At 31.7% G+C, this 19,484-nt stretch overlaps 1 protein-coding gene across 4 annotated transcripts in view; it reads right to left on the reverse strand.

The window, feature by feature from the left end:
• The window catches only part of row (zinc finger domain-containing protein relative of woc), a 147,669-nt gene that overhangs the window by 4,144 nt on the left and 124,041 nt on the right, over nt 1-19,484 (reverse strand). For all 4 annotated transcript variants that reach the window (XM_080173626.1, XM_080173629.1, XM_080173628.1 and 1 more), the window contains exons 34-41: nt 18,574-18,706; nt 11,483-11,604; nt 10,875-10,941; nt 7,967-8,077; nt 7,429-7,501; nt 6,682-6,736; nt 5,978-6,036; nt 234-386 (exon numbers count right to left, since the gene is read on the reverse strand). In XM_080173626.1, the coding sequence (XP_080029752.1) occupies nt 234-386; nt 5,978-6,036; nt 6,682-6,736; nt 7,429-7,501; nt 7,967-8,077; nt 10,875-10,941; nt 11,483-11,604; nt 18,574-18,706 (773 nt within the window). The remainder of the gene's footprint in view (nt 1-233; nt 387-5,977; nt 6,037-6,681; nt 6,737-7,428; nt 7,502-7,966; nt 8,078-10,874; nt 10,942-11,482; nt 11,605-18,573; nt 18,707-19,484) is intronic.

A 19,484-nucleotide genomic window follows, 5' to 3' on the forward strand; every position in this document is an offset into this window, starting at 1 on the left:
CCAACATTAAGCCACAAAAAATCCAAAATTTCATAAATTTAAAAAGTAACCAACAACTGTGGCATGCAGAGAAAATTTTAAGTTTTTGTCTGTAAGTGTCACATTGTTATGAGGTCCATATAACAATCCACAAAAATATCTTTATAAAACTTATAATGAATATTTAAAGAAATGTAAATAATAATTTCCTACCTCACTTTTTTTTATACTTTATCCAAGTATTTAATCCTTACCTTGTTCATTATCAGATTTGTTTTCCTCCTTATCATTATTGCTCTCCTTGTCATTGTTGCTCTCATCATAATTTTCATCATCCTTGTCCCCTCCACCATTCTCATCTTCATTGCTGTCATTGTCACCCTCCGCTGCTGGCGCTGAGTCAACGTCTGAAATAGAATCAAAGTTCAAACTAATAATAAATAACAAAATATCTTGATCATTGAAGTAGCGGGTTTCGTTGTATTTTCCCAGTGGCTGTTCTCCTAATTCTAGCCCTTGCAAGGGGCTTTAGCCCTGCGTGCCAACCATTAACATTTCTCTAACCTAAACTCAAATAACATATCAAAAGCTACTATAAAAATACGACGAAACCCGCTACTTCGTTTTATTTCCGTGATCCAAATATCTATTTTAAAGCATGACTGATTGACAGACTAACAGATCATTAATTTATATTTTGAATGCTCGTTGGTGTAGGGAATATTCACACAAAATAAAAACACATCGATCTTTAATGGCATCTTAGATAATTATATTTAGTTTTATAGACTGACTGACGGACAAAGTAAACTAAATAGTAACTAAGCTACTATAAGGCATTTATTTCTTTTTGGAAGGATAACAGTTTTTTTGTTGCTTATATCAATATTATTAAACAGAAGTGAAGATTCTATTTTATTTTTATACATACCTAAACTTACATATCTAACATTTATTTAAAATATTTTTATCATGAAATTAAAAATCTTTTACTTTTTATTGTAAGGTAGTAATATTATTGTATGAATATGTTTGTTTGAGTAAGAAGTTTGATTAATCCCCATCAAAGTTTAAATCATGTTAACAATCTAGGCATCATCTTGATAATTTTCACGGTGGTGAAAATACCCCCCCACCCCCGTCCCACAAGTATATTTTTGCAACAAATGTATTGACGATATTTCTTAAAAGTTTTGTTAGGTTATCTAAAAGTTAAGCACTCAGAAGTAGTTCTTGCTTTTCAGGGAGGGATGTTTCATTGAACTATAAATCAAACTGGTGTCCAAAGTTTTGTAACCACGTTATCTAATTAGTTGGCTTAAAACTTGGGGTACTTTTATTGAATCTTGATTGGCAGAACCAAACTATTAGTTTCCAAACTTTTCAAACAATACCATTAATCTGCAGAAGGGGTAATTTTTTCTGATCATTGGGGATGTATATTAATTCATCATCCATTGTCTTATTCCTTGATTGATTGATTTACGGAAAGGAGGTGTCCACTGTTCCACTGGTTGTTAACATACTCTGGAACAGTGAAAGGTATTCTGATATTTCAATCATGTAATGATTCTTCGTTAAAATTGTCATTAACTTTACGAGTTTGGCATGTTAGTGTTAGAAATGATAGATTTAATTTTAGGCCAACACAGTGTTTTACAGAAGCATTTAAAATAGTTATTTAAAGCGCTTGAAAGTTATTGTAAGTAAAATATCTCAAGGGCTCTAAGCTAAACAGTTGATTTTCCGGTCAAGTCTGCCACTGAATAACCTTTTATTTTGGTGGGGGTACAAAATTTCAGTAGGGGGGTGGGGAGTATTTCAAGTTAGGGGAACCAAGAAATGTTTTACCTCCCGCTTACTTTTTACCCGGGGGGAAATTTACAATAAAAACATCGTTTAAATAGATTTAAAGATATTTATATGTGTCCTTATCAGGGCCGGCAAACTTTCACCCAAATATTTAAAGCTAAAAACAGTGAAAATATGTCCCACACCTTGAGGTCAACAATGAAATTTAGATGAATGAAAGTTATGCTGGTAGCTGGCAACAGAAATATGAATTTGGAAGATTAAAACAAGATGGGTATACAAACAGTTTTCACATAGATTTTGAATATTTATCTATCGCTTCGTATTAAAAAAGTTTTCCAAGGATAAATTTATTCCTTTGCGTGCCTGATGAACTGGGCCAATAAAACAAGGATTAAATCAAAGGGGGGAGGCGGATGTGCCACTTTTTGAAACCAAAACTAAAAGTCAACAAAGGAACTCAACTAAAAAAAAGAGTTACAGGTCTGAGATTTTGCATGGCAGTTGCTTTATAGGGGTACAATATGGAACTTTGAAGAAACGGCGGCGCAACCGCCGAAAACCGCCGTTTCCCGCCGAAATTTTTTTGCAATTTCTCGGCGGTTTTTGGCGGTTGCGCCGCCGTTTCTTCACTGTTCCATGTTGTAACCCAATAAAGCAACTGCCATGCAAAATCTCAGACCTGTAACTCTTTTTTTAGTTGAGTTCCTTTGACTTTTAGTTTTGGTTTCAAAAAGTGGCACATACGCACATACCCCTTCGTTAATTTTAATATTAAAAATGCGATATGATGCATGATTTTTAGTTGAAAAATTAGGACATTTACAATGTGAAAAAGATAATATAAGATTGAATATCATAGTTCTATTGTAGAAGGGGGGGGGGGGGATTTTGACACTTATGCGTAAACAGTGAGTATAGGCTTTATCTTTGGACTGAGAGGATAGGTTATTATGGATAAAATAATTCTTATATGATAAATTTTCCCAAGTTTTAAGATTTATTGGATAGGCCTCCAGGTTCAGGAGCTGCAGGTCTCCAGGTCTCTGGACAGGTAAAAATTAAAATAAAAAATTATTTAATTTTTTAAGAGTTAGAGGTATTACACAAAATGCTATTTACATATTTCATGAAAAAAGATGCATTTTGTTTGATAAGTTGACCTATATCTCTTTTTAAAAATTCAATTTTTGTTTTACTTGTCCAGAGACCAACTGGAGGCCTGCAGCTCCAACCTGGAGGCATGCAGCTCCTGAACCTGGAGGCCTTACAAAAAATCTTAAAACTTGGGAATGATTTTTTCTGTTATAACCTATCCTCTCAGTATATTCTCCTAACACCTTAGGTAACAAATCCCTCCAGTGATCTTAAGGGATAAGACAATGGACTATTATTAATTGATATTATTAAAATATTACCAAAAGTTTTTAGGTCAACGAATCAACGTGGTTATAAAACTTTAGGTACCAGTGTAATTCAGAGTCCAATGTCCCCTTCCTCCCTGATCCCACAGACTAAACAACTGACAATTAAGTGGTTTAAAAGTTTGATTATAAAGAATAATCTTTCTTCTATTTTATTATCTAAGTAGTTCTGAAAAAGTTTCATAACGAAGAAACGTGAGTGTATTAGTGTTTAAGTAAATTAAGTAGAGATAACTAGTCCACTTTATACACCAGCGGCCTCTAGGGGCACTTTAGTGAAAATGAGTAATCTAATTTGAAAAAAAAGATTAAAACCATTAGTCTATTTTTTACCCTGCTACTAGGTATATGAATATGTATTTATAGTAGCTAGAGTATAACTAAGATAAGACTGTATATTTATCAATCAATACACCTTTTACATAATATAGATGGTCTGATAGTGTCCCCAAAAGTGACTAGTCGAGAACGGAGACCCAACCTTTTTTTTAGATAACCTTATATTAGATACAGAGTATGTATAAGTGGAAGAAAGACAACTCTATCTTTAATTTATTTTATAAAAAGTGAGGTGGGGGGGTTGGGGGGGGTGCACGTTGAGGCAGTCTTTATTTTCTGTAATACAACTATACAAAAGCTGCGCTACTAATGGAATCAATTGTACTTTTTATTCCATGTTAATCCTTATTTTTTTTATCAGTGCAAAGTTTTCACACATGTGGTGGTTACTATAACCATGGAAACCATTTAATAACATTACATTTTAATTGACTCTGGCTAATAGTTTTATGTTATTTAAGATATTCAAAGTCCATGGAAACTAAAAATGGTGTTATGGGAAAGGAGGTTACTTTGGACAGTTTTATAGATTGACCTAAAAACCTTTGGTACTTTTATTTAATTATATCATTGGTTGATTTAAACTAGCAGTGTTTCTATGTTTTAACCAATAATTTCAATCCATAGGAAGGGTAATTTAGTTTATTATCATTATGAATGTATATTATTCTTCCATTGTTATATCCCTGGTATAGTTATTATAATCTTTTGATTATCATCATTGGGAATGTACATCAACTAATCGCTCATCGTCTTATCCCTGGTAAAGTTATAATCTTTTGGTCTGTAAAGTTTTTTTTGCAAAAAAAAATACAAGTTTTCAACGATCTTTGTGTGAATACACAGGGAGGGAGGGGACATTGGGAAGTTTTATAGTACTAGTCCCCAAAGTTCTATAACAACGTTTTCTTATTCTTTGGCCGGACAACTTTGGAAACTTTAATTAGATATTGACGGATTGGTTTAATAAGTTCAGTGACATTTCAACCACCAATTGTAATATTAGAGTTATAAGAGTTATAAGAGTTAATTTTGTTTATCATCATTGTAGGTGTACGTCAATTTGACGGCCATTGTTTTAACCCTTAAGATCCCTGGTGACTATCTGTCTATTCAGGGTCGATGAAAGATAATGAAATTTCGGTCGGAGGTTATAAACGGAAAAAATACCACCATCAAAGGGCACATTATGTGAAACTGTTTTTAACCTATTTTTAAATCATATATCAAAAATACACTATTACACCAGTAGAATCAGACTGCAGAGCCCAAATTTGAATTAAGTCCCCAATAAACTTTTTTTGGGGGAATTAAAAATTAATTTTTACTGATGCTCCGGTCATTTTGACCAGAGCAAAAGGTTTTTTTTTACTTAACATTAAAATAAAACATATAATTCTGAAGTCTGAACCAATTAGAAGTCTTGTTTCCTTTCAGTTCCTTACAATTCAAAAAAGAGTGTTTTCACAAAGTGACTTATTTATTTACAATGTAGTTAAATAATTTTTATTTAATTAAAATGAAAAGAATGAAAACCATACACATAAAAGATACATACTTTTTAAAAATATTTTAAAAAATAAGTTTGAATAATCTTATAATTTATCATATTTGTATATGTGACAAAAATAAATTTGTTGTATTGCAGAAACGTTTGTTGTCATCTTACGATGAACTGAATTTAGTTTCCGAAAGTGTGCGTAGCTTCCGCGTCCTATCTCAATATTTGCTACGAGCTAAAAAAGCTTCAAATTTCAAAAAAAATCAAAATTTGAAAAATTAAAATTTTTGAATGTATAATGTATAAATCGTATAAACATTAAATCGCTTTTCCATTTGACCGGAGTCGCTGAAAATAGGGTCTGCAATAATTGGGTTATCTGCTGTACACTTTAGGAAACTAGGGCTCGAATGGGAAATTTATTTCAGCTGATCCATCTTACACTATTTAACCCTTTACAGCCAATTTTTATGTGTTTTAAATAAGTGATAGAAAACAAGCACGATAATGTTAATTCATTGATATATTGTAAAGAATTAAGTTTTTAATGAATTAATTTAGATGAAATCAAAAGGCCTAATTTTACTCTATACCAGAATACTATATTTATGAAGCAAAACACTCTAAAAGCTACGAATTTTACCCAAATAAAAAAGACCTTTTGCTCTGATCAAAAAGGATCACAGCAACAGTAAAAATTAATTTTTAAATCCCCTCAAAAAAGTTTATTGGGGACTTAATTCAAATTTAGGCTCTGCAGTTTGATTCTACTAGTGTCATAGTATATGTTTAGATATATGTTTTAAAAATAGGTTAAAAACAGTTGAAAGCATCAGTATTTCTTTTTTTTAAATAAAAAAGTTTTCAAGTTTAGGTCAATAAAAGATATTGTTCAATTGATCCCCGCATGGCTAGATCTTACCTGCGTCAGGGTCGTCCTCATCCTCATCTGGGTTGACCTTCTTCTCAGATGACAGGTACCTAAACATTAACAACATAAACATCCTCATGTTGGAATACGTTTCATGAGCTACTAGACTGGAATGTTAACAAGGAAGAATGGATGTATATTGTATAATTACAATCTTTCATCATGTTCATTTTCATGTTTTATAATAAAGTGAACTCTGTAGCGGGCTAAAATTAAGAACTTCCATTCATTTACTCTATCCTCTTACTCCTACTGGATAAACGGCCCGACCAATAAATGCGGGGGGGAATTGCAACCTAAATTGACGACTATTTTTCTCCTGTCATAATATCCACGTATATTCTACATCCATTCAAGGAAGCAACATTTTTGTAGCATGACTGACAGACCAATGGACCAATCATATTATTAACTGAATAGTTCTTTTTGAATGAAACTTAACATTTCGAAAGCTACTAAAAACGGCAGAGTTCTTCGTTATAGGGAATCTTCACGTTGGTTCTAGTATGGTTTAAGGCTATTTTATCTTTAGATTTAAGTCTTGGTTTTAAGATATTTTAATCTTTCCTAAACCTTCTAATACGGAGCTCCTTAATGTTAGGGGCGCAGCTAGTAAACACCTTTTTAACAAACACACACACCCTATAAAAAGGCAATTATATATTTATATAATAAAACAAAAATAAGAAACTTACTTCTCAGCAACAGAGAATTCAGGTTCATAATTATCATCATTGTCGTCACCATCATCTAAATCAATCATTGTTTTACTTTTCTTAGAATAAACAGTGCATAAATTTGTTTATTCATATTGATTTCTTACATTTTTAGTATTAAGATTAACTAGTTAACTTAAGCAAAAATTTGAACAATTCAATAATTGTTATACCTGAAACAGCCTCATAATCCTAGTTAGGCTTATAACTATATACACCTGTACCTGGGGGATATGAATAGTGTAACTATACATGAAACAGCCTCATAATCCTAGTTAGGCTTATAACTATATACACCTGTACCTGGGAAATATGAAAAGTGTAACTATACCTGAAACAGCCTCTTAATCCTAGTCAGTATTTTAACTATATACACCTTTACCTGGGGGATATGAAAAGTGTAACTATACCTGGAACAGCCTCATAATCCTGGTTAGTCTAATAACTATATACATCTGTAACTGGGGGATATGAAAAGTGTAACTATACCTGGAACAGCCTCATAATCCTGGTTAGTCTAATAACTATATACATCTGTAACTGGGGGATATGAAAAGTGTAACTATACCTGGAACAGCCTCATAATCCTGGTTAGTCTTATAACTATATACACCTGTACCTGGTGGACATAAAAGGTGTAACTATACCTGGAACAACACCATAATTCTAGTCAGTCTTATAACTATATACACCTGAATCCGGGGGATATGAAAAGTGTAACTATACCTGGAACAGCATCAGAATCTTCAGCATCTTCTTGGTCAGACTCATAATCCTGCTTCATGAACGTTGGGGCGGTCTAAATCCAAAAATAACAGTTAGATACAAGCACAGTGTAAAATTCTGAACATTTTAACATTATATTTTTGTGTAAAATGGAATTGTGAAGAAAAAACCTTCAAATCAACGAAAAGATCATAAAAATCCCAGCGAGAAGACATTAGACTGTAAAATACTGGTACATAAATTTGTAATCACGTTATCCCAATAGTTTATTCTTTTTTACTTAAAAACTTAGGGCACTTTTATTAGATTTTTATTGCTTTGTTGAAAACAAGCAATGTCAAAACGTTTTAACCAATGATTTTAATCTTCAAAGGGGTAATCTTGTTTAGTCTGATTGGAGACGTATATCAATTTATTGTCAATTGTCATAAACCTTAAGATATAGGTATTTTAATCTTTACATGTTAAAAAGTTGAATATTACCCAAAAGACAGAGCCTAGTGACAGAAACGCTATGCTGGTAAAAAAATTAACTCACCCTTCTTGCTTTGTTCCTGACCTCCCTTCCTGCGGAGCCACTCTCACCCTCCTCTTCTTTGCTTTCCTCTGGTTCCTCTGGAGGCTCGGGGGACGAGGGAGGGGTCATCTTCTAAACATTTAATTACATGTTAAGTTTTAATGTCCGGTAAGATCTCGTAAACGGCAGGACAAATCGTTCCACAATTTTCAGGAACGGTTCCTACTGTTCTAGGTAAGGTTTATTCTTTTTATGTGAGGGAGGAGTGCTACGAACAGCACCTTCAGCTAAAAAAATACTCATATTTTATGCTTAATACTTATATTTTAATTAAAATTAATCTTTTTGTTTTTTTTCCTTTATCAATTTTAATCTTAAGTTTATACTTAAAAAACTATTTAATTATAGCAGAATAACCTTGAAATATAGTGCACAAATAGTTTATACTTTATTTCCTCAAATAAAGTTGCACTTTATTGAGATGTCCTATTGATTTCAAAAGAACCACTTTCTTTATTAAAAAAAGAAAGATTTTTCAAGATAACTGATGCCTCTTTAAAAGAAAAAAATAACATACAAACCCCATAGAACGTTTCAGGGTTTTGTCAACACCCCCTTTAAAATTGAATTGGGAAGGTCTTCTTTCTCCCTTTCCTCTAATTCAGAGAAACTGTATAATGTACAGTCTAATATATGGGTCCTGAACTGTTTAGAGGTTGAATCTTGAATTTCTAAATCAGATGTCACTAGATTCCGGGGAAGCAATCCTTATGTAAAATGTAGTAAGGTTCGTTTGTTTGTAGATTAAGATTTTAATAATTTCTCAACCAATGAAGTCAGGAATAAGGTATAACCAACAAGGGAATTAAATCTAAAATAATATTTGGGGGGCAAATGGAGAGGTCGTCAATTTTACGATGTGTTGCCCCCCAACGACAGCTGAAAAACACGTATAGGTTTCGTGATTTTTTCCCGAATTTATTTCGTTATTGGTATGAGCTGCAATGAAGTACTCTTTTCATGAAAGCTTTCCAAAGACTCAAGATAATTTAAGGCTATGTTAAAAGGGGTCATTTCTTTAGCATATTTTACTTAAAGTTGTGTGTTAGTGCTTAGTCAAATGCGCTTATTGATTTCATATATATGCATTTAGTCAAAATTAAGAACAGTTTGACTAAATGAGCGCCTTTGACTAAACGCTGACACACAACTTTATGGAAAATACGTGAAAAAATTATCCCATTTTTAGATTTTGCAGCCGCTGGTAAATGATAAACAATCTAGATGGGAAAGTAAATTTCTAGTTGGTACCAAAATAATTTTGTTAAATGTATCATAGGTGTCAAGATAAATATAACAGATGATTTTCTTTATCAAAACATTGCACCCCACATTCTTCATAACATATTTGTCAGGGAGGGAGGGGACAATAGAGTTTAAACTACACTGGTACCCAAAGTTTTTAAATCTACATTGTCTTATTCATTGGGTCAAAAACTTATGGTACATTTATTGAATTTTGATTGGTTGGTTCCAAACTAGTAGTGTCCTAACTTTTTAACCAATAATCTAATCTAGAGAAGGTGTTATTTTATTTCTCATAAATGGGAATTTAAATCAATTTATCGTCCATTTTCGTATCCCTTAAGATCTGATATTTGTATAGATATTTGGTCGTATTTATTTCCTTTTACTTCAATGTACAATTCATGAATAGAGCATTTATTATATTTATGAAATCAAAGACAGTTTGTCGTTTACTAAGACAAACCATTAGTTATATTTAGTTAAACATAAACATATTTATTTGAGCATAAAAATTAAACATAGTCATGAAATAAAAAAAAATATATAGAATTTAATTAAAATTACTATTACAATAAACAACCTAAATCTTAATCAGTTCTACCCGGGTAACCATGAATAGATCACTATGGATCTGTCTACTTTGCCCAAAAAATATTACATAGTAGGAAATTTATGAGTTATTTCCCAAAACTTTCCTTTGTGATACTAGTATGTACTAGGTTTCTGAAAGGTTTATCAATTTGATCAGGTCAGAAATAGATGTATAAACCTAGATGGTACCTAGATGGTCAATCAGACACAATTATCCGTCAAACATAATAGGGATTTTAAGCACATTAGTTAAGTTTGGGCTACAAACAATTTAATGATCGCAATGACGAAATTTTTCGACAGTTTAATTTTAAAAAGTTTGCTTTATCCTGAGAAATTCAACTATTTATAACTTATAATACAAGCGAAGAGATTTTTAACAAGGTATAATTTACCAAAGCAAATCTATATCTTAAAATTTGACTTTTTACAATAGGCTCATTATGCGAATGAAGTTAGAAAAAAAAACTACATTATCGTACCTACCAAAAACAATAAATGTATATTACAAAACCTGTAAGTAATATGATATTGCCTCCACTGTGTTCCTATTGGCTGATTAGAGTATGAATCTAGATCTTTTGCATTTATTAGGAAGTAAAAACGCAGCACTTGACCATACATCCTATTTCTTTAGTTTTTAAGGCTACTCTTGACAAAATATCCCGTGTATATATTATAATATATGCGGATAGTGGATAAGTAGGCTGTCAGAAGTTTGGCCGTTAGCTGCCGGTATAATTTTAAAAAGAATGTATATTTAGTATTTTTACCAAATTGTGGGTAAAAACTGAAGCCATTAAATATTGATAATTGAGAAATAGCCATTAAACCATATGTGTCCCCTACTCTAAGGACGTCAGCGTTAATCAAACAGGAAGGTTGTGGGTTCGAATCCTCTGAAAACAAGGTTTTGGCTCTATATCGAGTACACCTTAACAATCTAATGACGCATCTAGAAACTGCTTTAGAATAGGAAAGAAATAATACATTATATGTTTTATAGACCAAACATGATAATAAAACTAACCTTGATGGGTGGTAAATCTTTGTCTGCCCTGGCTTCTCCAGCCAATTCCAGATTATAATAGGCAGTGCTGAAAAAAAGACATAACTTAGTTTTGCTTGTTGGAAACATTTCCCAGTAAATGCAAGTTTATTACTAAAGATAAGGTAAGGTTATTTTGGGTATTGGGTAGTCCCATAGAGTTAGGGCAGCGCAGGAAACGCAGGATTAGGGTTCCCAGCCATGTTCAGGGTGATAAGAAACTTTGTTCCAAATTTTTCAACGTAAGTATAACCAAAGTACATTTTTATTATTAAACACCTGCTATAATCAGCTCAAGAAAAAATATTAGTAATCAGATCAGCTTTGTAAACAGGTCCAATTAAAAAATAATGACATGGCTGTATCTTATTCCTTACACTGTTCAGTTCATTTATATAAAGTCAGTACAATAAAAAGCTGTTAAAACAGTAGGGGCTTGTTAATTAATGATAATTCTCCCCCCCCCCCCCCTTCATTTATTAATAACAAAAAATGAGAAAGACTCCCCCCTCCCCACAAGGAGGAATTAAAATCAACAAGGCATTTTAAGAGATATCAACTATTTTTCTTTTGTAAAAATGTTAACATACCTGCAACCCTGGGTGGCTAAATGTTTGGCCATCTTATGTCCGCTGTTGGTAAAGTATCCGCAGATGCAATATACCTCATTCTCCAGGATCACTGGCTTGCCCAGGTCAAATACAGGCTGAGGCTGAAATAACAAAACTTTATTATTTGTAGGCACCATTAATTTGGTGTACATCACAAAACAAAATTACACCTTTGTAGAAAGAAATCACTCCCAGTTTGGAACAAATTAATAAAACTTGGTTAGAAAACTTTGGGTACAACTGTTATTTACAGTACAATTCCCCTCCCTCTCTAAATATTTCAGAAGGGTTTTGCTATATATTTGGATCTCAATAAGTTTTAAGTAAAATAATACAACATATCTTTTGTAGCATAACTCATTTTATCTGTCTCTGCTTAACGTTCTAAGGGAAATGTGATTTTAGAGGCTGCTATTTAAGCTAGAGGGCTAAAATAACGGTGTATGTCAATCAGCCAATATGCCTCAAAAGACAAAGATATTTATTTATATAAAGGTTTTATGATGTTTTATATGATATTTTTGCTTCTCTACTTATGGATGTAGTGATCCTTATTTCTGATTGCACCTTGTAACATAACATGCCAAACTTAATAAACAAATACATTTGTAATAAAACTTATTATGTACAAATAAGTTTTTTATCTGATTCTAGGAAACTAATATAAATATTTATCTAGATTGAATCAGGGGAAAAGGCAATGGAATTAAAAAAAAACAGCGCAGTTTTGTCCGGGGGTGCAAGAAGCGCATATGACAGACCCTTAAACCAAAATCGAGGGTATAGAAAGGGAGGGGACATTGGACTGTAAATTACACAGGTACCCAAAGTTTTATAATCACACTTACTTATTAGTTGGTCGAAAAATTTGGGTTCTTAATAAAATTTTGATTGTTTGATTCCATAAAATAGTTTAAAACATTGCAACAACATTAAATTATCTACAGAGGAGGCAATTTTGTTTATCATCATTTTATCAATTTATCTTCCATTTTCTAATCCCCTGAGACCTCTGGTTTTTAAATGATTGTTGGGTATCTCCACGCGACAAGCTTTTACATTTGATTACACACGTGTTAGGAGAAGCGCAGCTTCTATATAACTTATGTCCGTCCATTCGCCTGGTTACATTAGCTACATTTATTGCAATGTAATATTTTTGCACGTAAAAATAATAATCCTATAATAAAAAGTATTTTTTTTTGTCTGAAGAAAAATATACTCAATAATTGCTGGTCTGAATTGGTTGTACTTTTCAGTTAGGATTTTGATTATCCAGGGGTGGTTTATGCTATTTTCATGACCTCCCCGCACCCATATAGGCAATGGATATAAGGGCGAAGGACCAAAGCAAAAAGTAGGAATTAAAGTAGCAGTTTTTTTGTCTGGCTGGTAAAATTTTTTTCCACATAGGTCTCTGAATGGTTTTAGACAATCCTATTTTTAAATTTAAGTCTTAATAAGATTTTAGGTTAATGTTCGGTCCTTTCCCTCCCCCCTATGAAGACATTACCACCAGATACCCAAAGATTTATACGCATTTTTCTTATTCAGATGGTTCAAAAACTTTGGATACTTAAAAAATCTTAATAAACTGACAATATCCAAACTTTCTAAGAAATTTTTAATATTTAAAAGCAGCATGTTGTTTATTATCAATATATAAATCGTCCATTGTCTTATCCCTTAAGATCCCCATGTAATATAATGTTAGGGAAATGTATTTTGAAGTATCGGAGAATGCAAAAATTGCCATAAACAGACATTGTGAGCATAAATTAGCTGGCAAAAATCTTTTGGGTACTTTTATTATATTTTGATTGGTTGGTTCTCACTATAACCGTTCATACTTTTGAACCAATGATACTAATCTACAGAAGAAGTAATTTTGTTTATCATCATTAAGGATGAACATCAATTTATTGTCCTTGGATCTCTGTCCGTGTTTTTGTGTCTGTCTGTAACTAAGGTTCTCGCTAACCGCTGAACCGATATGGTTATCCTTTACAGGGAAGGTTTAAAGTCATTTGTAGGAGTTAAACTATTAAGTATATCAAAGCCACGAAACTTATATATTTTCTTACTTGTTGGAGGTTTCATTTTGTTGAATATAAGAAGTGAAAAGATGGGATTGCAATTTAAGATATGGCAAGCTGACAACATAACATAATACTTTAAGAAAAATAAATTAACATTTTAAAAGCGTCAGTATGTACGTCACGGTTAGCTCTATTCGTTAACTAAGGCATTAAAAAATTATCCTATCGATTCCAAACTATGACATGAAGTAGCAAGGTTTCATGTCTGAAGCTTAAGATCTTAGAAATTGCTGGTCCAAATGTGAAAAGATTTATGAATATCTATAGGATAGTTTTAGGTTAATTTCCTGACCTCTCCACGCCTTCCCCTAAACGCTAAGGGTGAAGCAACTGGTTTATTGTACAAGAATTATGCCTTTGCAGGTTACCTGAATATATATTTCAGTGTATGATTACAAAAATCCACAAAATGGAAATAAGTTGTTCACATGTGAGGTTTTGTTTTGTATGTGTGTGTGTGTGTGTGTGTGTGTGTGTGTGTGTGTGTGTGTGTGTGTGTGTGTGTAAGAATAGTGTAAAACAAGAAAGGAAACGATATATTTTGTTTTTATTGCCAGCCCTACAAATCTGTTTATTGTTTAACCAATACTTTCCTTTAGTTTTACACACACAGGTTTATATCAATTTTATATCTTTACCAAGCACCATTATGTTCATGAATAGCAGATTTTGTTTGTTCTTACTGTATTATAGTTTAACATGTTATCTAACAGCTATGAATTTCATTATTTCATGTCCCTAGAGGCCTCTAAAGGCAATTGAAGAAAAACGGAAGGTAGGTTAAGAAATCAATTCACTTTCTGTTTTATTCCTAAAAGGACAGAAACAATTTGGGGGACGGGGAGAATTTATACAGGGGCGACTTCAAAAAAGTCATAAACCTTATCAATACCAAAGAGAAGCTTCATTGTAAAGGAAAACCATGACTGTCGAGCAGTTAGCGAGATCCTAAGCTTCATACATACAATAATACATCCTTTTGCCACTTTTATAAAAGTATTATTCATAAAGCATTGTCTTTGAAACTAAAACCAAGTTCTACAATCAAATGTTATTAAATTTTTAGTAAAATTAAATCAAATAGAGAATTTAAATTACTCTTACATAAGATATTCTCATATAAAAGTAACAGGATGCCTAACTGTCTATTTGTGTAAGGCTTTAGAACCAATAACAGCAGGACGATATTGTTCTCCTTTACAGTGAGGCTTTTTATAGATCCAGAGAAGTTTTAGGACAATTTTGGGGGAATTTTTCTTAATAACACAAAAATTTTAAGTAGAGGGTCGAATCCTCCCCCCCCCCCCTCCCTCATCTTAGGGCGTAGCCGCTGGTGAATAAAATAATTCCTAAACTTTATAAATCCAGGGATAGAACGATGGGAGATAAATTAATATTCTCCAAACTTTTAGGTTAACTTCTTTCTTTGATAGCTTATCATAATGGGGGGAAAGAATAGATCAATTATAGGCTATTGTTCTCTCCCTCCCGGTAACCCTAAAATGCGCCGAAAACTTTGGTAATATGTAAGGGAATTAATTTTAACTTTGTTCAACATTGAATTTTAAATTTTACATAAAATATACCAAGGATCTTAAGGAATAAGATAATGATAAATTGATAAAAATCCCAAATAAAAAAGTAACTATACCTATTATTAAAATTATTATTTGAAAAGTATGACTACTGCTAGTTTACTAGTTTTGAACTGACTAATATTTTTTTTATAAAGGTACCCAAAATCTATGGGTGGTTAGAAAACTTCGGGTACTACTGTAATTTAATCTCCCCTCTCACCCTAAAAATATAACTGCAAAGTGTACATATTTTGTTTACACGTTAAAAATTACATTTTTGGTAGTGCACCAATTCTACACTTAAGTCGTGTCCATAATCGTCCGTCAGAAAATATAAACATCCTATTGCAGAATTTTGAATGAAGATTCATAATACGATGATGCATAAAATCGGAAGCATAGCACATACCAAATGAGAATAAACAAATTATACCCTTCTTCAGATAAAAAGTATTGAAAAGTTTTTAGACACTAGGTACTTGTTTGGAACCAATTACACAAAATTTAATAAAAGTATCCAAAGTTTTTAGCAAATGGATAAGTAACGTGATTAAAAACTTTGGGGAATTAGTACAATATACAGATTTATGTCCCCTCCCTCCCTGTTTATCAAAAAAAAAGTAAAGCCGTTTCTTTTAAACTTGTTTAATAATGATGTATGAAAATTTCAGGATTGGACGAGTTGGTATTAAATTTTTACATTGCTCAGATTTCGAAAAATACAATTTCACTTTTGCTTCGATTTTAAGACTAGTCTAGTAGTCATCCTTGTTTCTAAATTTTGTTGAAATTTAATTTAATCGAAAAAAATACAAATGTAATGCAACTTCAAGTTGTTAGATCAAATTAAAATAACTTTTATGCTTATCTAATAAAATCTATTTTAATTAAATGTACATTATGTTTGAAAGATTGCAATTTCAACTAGTATAATCATGTATACAAGAAGCATGAGGATATACAACAATATATGATTAAAGACAGTAAACTGTAAATCAGAATATCTTTTGATATTATTCAGTAGCTGTAATTTTAAATAAGATATGCATTTTAAAACCATAGACAGATGCAGTTAAACAAAATTAGTTTTATAAAAACTTATACCTACCTTAATATAATGAAAAAAAGATTACTGGCCTTTCATTTATAGCCAAGATATTATATTTTGATAAATTGAGCACACAAAAATGAAAATCTGATGCAAACTGACCAATATTACAAATAGACAGACATAATTTCATCCTATCACTTTGTCAGAAAGATATCCAATAACTGTATAACACGACTGAGATTATATCATATGCCAAATATTAAAAAATAGGACAGATATACACACAAACAGAAATTTTTTTGTAGATCATTGTTATAGAGGTCCTTGGGGCCATACAATGACGAGATGACATTAAAAATTATTGGTGAAGGTAAAAACTATATTTATGTTTTCTACAAAAGGCATAAAATGACTTCTTAGTAAAGGAAATGAAGAAAAAGTTAGTTGAAAAAGTTTTGGTTAAAATTAGTAACTACATTACTGTGCATGTACTGTCAATTTGTCTAACTCAGATAAACAAATCAAATAATGTAAGTGTATTTTGATAGGCAGTTTACCTCAAAGTGCAATGCCGAGCACACAGCTCCCAACCCCGCTTTTTTTTCATGGGGGTTAAAGGGAAGGTAGAGGTAAAATATATTTCCAAAAATTTTGGGGGAATAAACACCCATTGGACGTCTATGAAGGAGGATATGAGCTTTTTTCATACAAAATTATCCTTGTTTTCCACAAAATTGTGAAGTCAGTTGAAAATCCAAAGTAAACATAATCAACGTGGCATTTTGCGCTTCAAAAGACACAATAACAGTCTATACACGCTTTTATTGTGTTTAATCAAACCAGTTTTAGATGCGTAGCATCTATAGAAATGTCCTCTCCCTCCCAGGTATTTTTCAATGCATGTTAGAGTTGTCCTATCAATTTCAAACTGTGCATGGTGATTTCTGTGGTAGTTATTTTTAGTTACCAGAATGTCCGTACGTCATTTTCATACTAGAGATTATTATCATGTTGATTTTAAAATTTTTTGACAATAATTTTTTATGTGACATATTTATCCCATTGATCTTTTTTTTGGAATACTGATTCCCAAGACAATGTTATAAAAGAAGCTTCTCTTTAATAAAGTCCTAAAAATGTATCAATGTCCTTGAACATTATTCCGTATTTAACCAGTTTTGCAATAAATTTACTTACAATTTTGTTTAGACTAATATTTACATTTATATTCTGCTTGTTCAGTTCAGACACTCTACAAGTATAAATCTTCGTGTGTCCTTCAATTTCAGAGCTTCGCTTTTAAGGATGTTTTCATCCTTGTTATTAATAATCTTGATTAAACTTAAGAGTAGTGTGTTATAGTAAACATGTTTGTCAACTGTATTGAGGCAGAAGTGAACCAAACAATAACATTGTTTACTTTTTAACTTGAGGTATAGTTCTATGTAGAATGGTTTGACGTGATTCAACTGGTTATTCTTTCTTTTCTCAATAAAATAAAATAAAAGTATTGTACTTGTTGTTGTTTTGTGATAATAATTTGGATAGGGAAAGCAATAAAGAAATGAATCTAGATAAAACAATTTTGACTAAAAAACATGTACGGTATTTGTGAAAGTTGTAAAAATGACAATTACATTTATGCAAACATAAAAAATATACAATAAATCAGTTAACTTAATAAATAATACTTATAGAAGTATCTTTTTAAAACAAGGCCTTACATATAACTTAGCGAAAAAGAAATAAGTCTATACCTATTGTAATTCATTCCAAGATGTGTCATATATTTTCTTTGCAAGATAATTATTTTAATCTTATATTTTGGTTATGATAATCAGAGAATATTTGTTTTCCATAGTCTTATCCCTGTATCCCTGAGAAATAGCTGCAACATTTATTGTCAATTCTGTGTAAACTTTTCAACAATTATTGACAAATATTAAAACTTTGCTATTACAAAGTTTATAAAATAGTTTTAAAGCGTGTATGTAGAATTTAGATAAATAGTAAAGTGTTATCATCAGTGGACATTGGACTGGTATCCTGAGTTTTAGAAAACGGTTATCTCATACATTATAATAATAATAAAACTTTGGGTACTAATATTGAATTTTAATTAGTTGGTTCCAAACAAGTAGTGTCAAAACTATTCTACCAATATTTCTAATCTTCACCTATATCTAAGAACAACCAAACAATCAAATTTAAATAAAAGTACCCAAAAACTTTTAGTTTTAGCCAATAATAAGATAAAGAAATTTTAAAACTTTGAATACCAGTCTAATTTACAGTCCAATGTCATCTCCCTCTCTGTGTCCAATGCCAATATAACCCACTTACCCTATCATGGAAGAGAAGACCGTGTATGTTGATGGCTCTGCTACAGCACGTGGAGTATCTACACTTTGTACAGCACAGGTATGCTGTGTAGTGTCCAGCTTGGGTCATGGGACGCTTACACTCCAAACAACGATCCTGCAGTTCCACAATATAGACGTTTGGTCATAATTAAGAACAGTTTGACTTAACAAGAACATTTGACTAAAAAAGGTTACACCCAACTTTACGAAAAATACGCGAAAAAATGCCCCCCTTTATAATTTTTTCTTAATATTGAAAAAATAACTTTAAGACCGCATTTTGAGATAATTTTATAGAATGTGAAGATGTCTAGAACAAATTTCATTGGCAGTAAAATAATTTTATATTTGTAATTAGAATTATTATATTTAAGGCGTAAGTAAGGACGTACGTCGCCCAGGGAGGTTTTTTTTTTTACAAATTAGGTGAAATTAATATCCCCACAAAATAAAAAGTTTAGAAGTCTTTAATCTAAAGATCTATGTAATGGTAACCGCATTAAAAATCCATTTCTTTATGATTACAACTCTTGTTTACAAATATAAATAATATATTGTAGAAGATTATTAAAAATGCATGAATTCCCCAAGGTTAATATTCAGACAAAATTCTACGAGTAAATGTTAATCTAATAACAGTATCATTACATAATACAAACAGCTTCATCCCTAGTCTCTAGGGGCTTCGTATTCGGGAAGACAATATGATAACTCATTGTTGGGAAGAAATGTAAATCAAACTTAAAGGAAAAGGAGAGGGGAGTCGACCCAATGATTTTAATTTCATTTTTTCTAGGGGGATATTTCTCTTCTACCCTACCCAAATAGAGTTGAAGACCTTCTCTTGACCTATAAAAAGCTTCACTGTAAAGGAGAACGAAATCGGTTTAG

Source organism: Acartia tonsa, chromosome 10 (genome assembly GCF_053477335.1).
Source record: "Acartia tonsa isolate MP-2025a chromosome 10, ASM5347733v1, whole genome shotgun sequence".
Lineage (NCBI taxonomy): Eukaryota > Metazoa > Arthropoda > Copepoda > Calanoida > Acartiidae > Acartia > Acartia tonsa.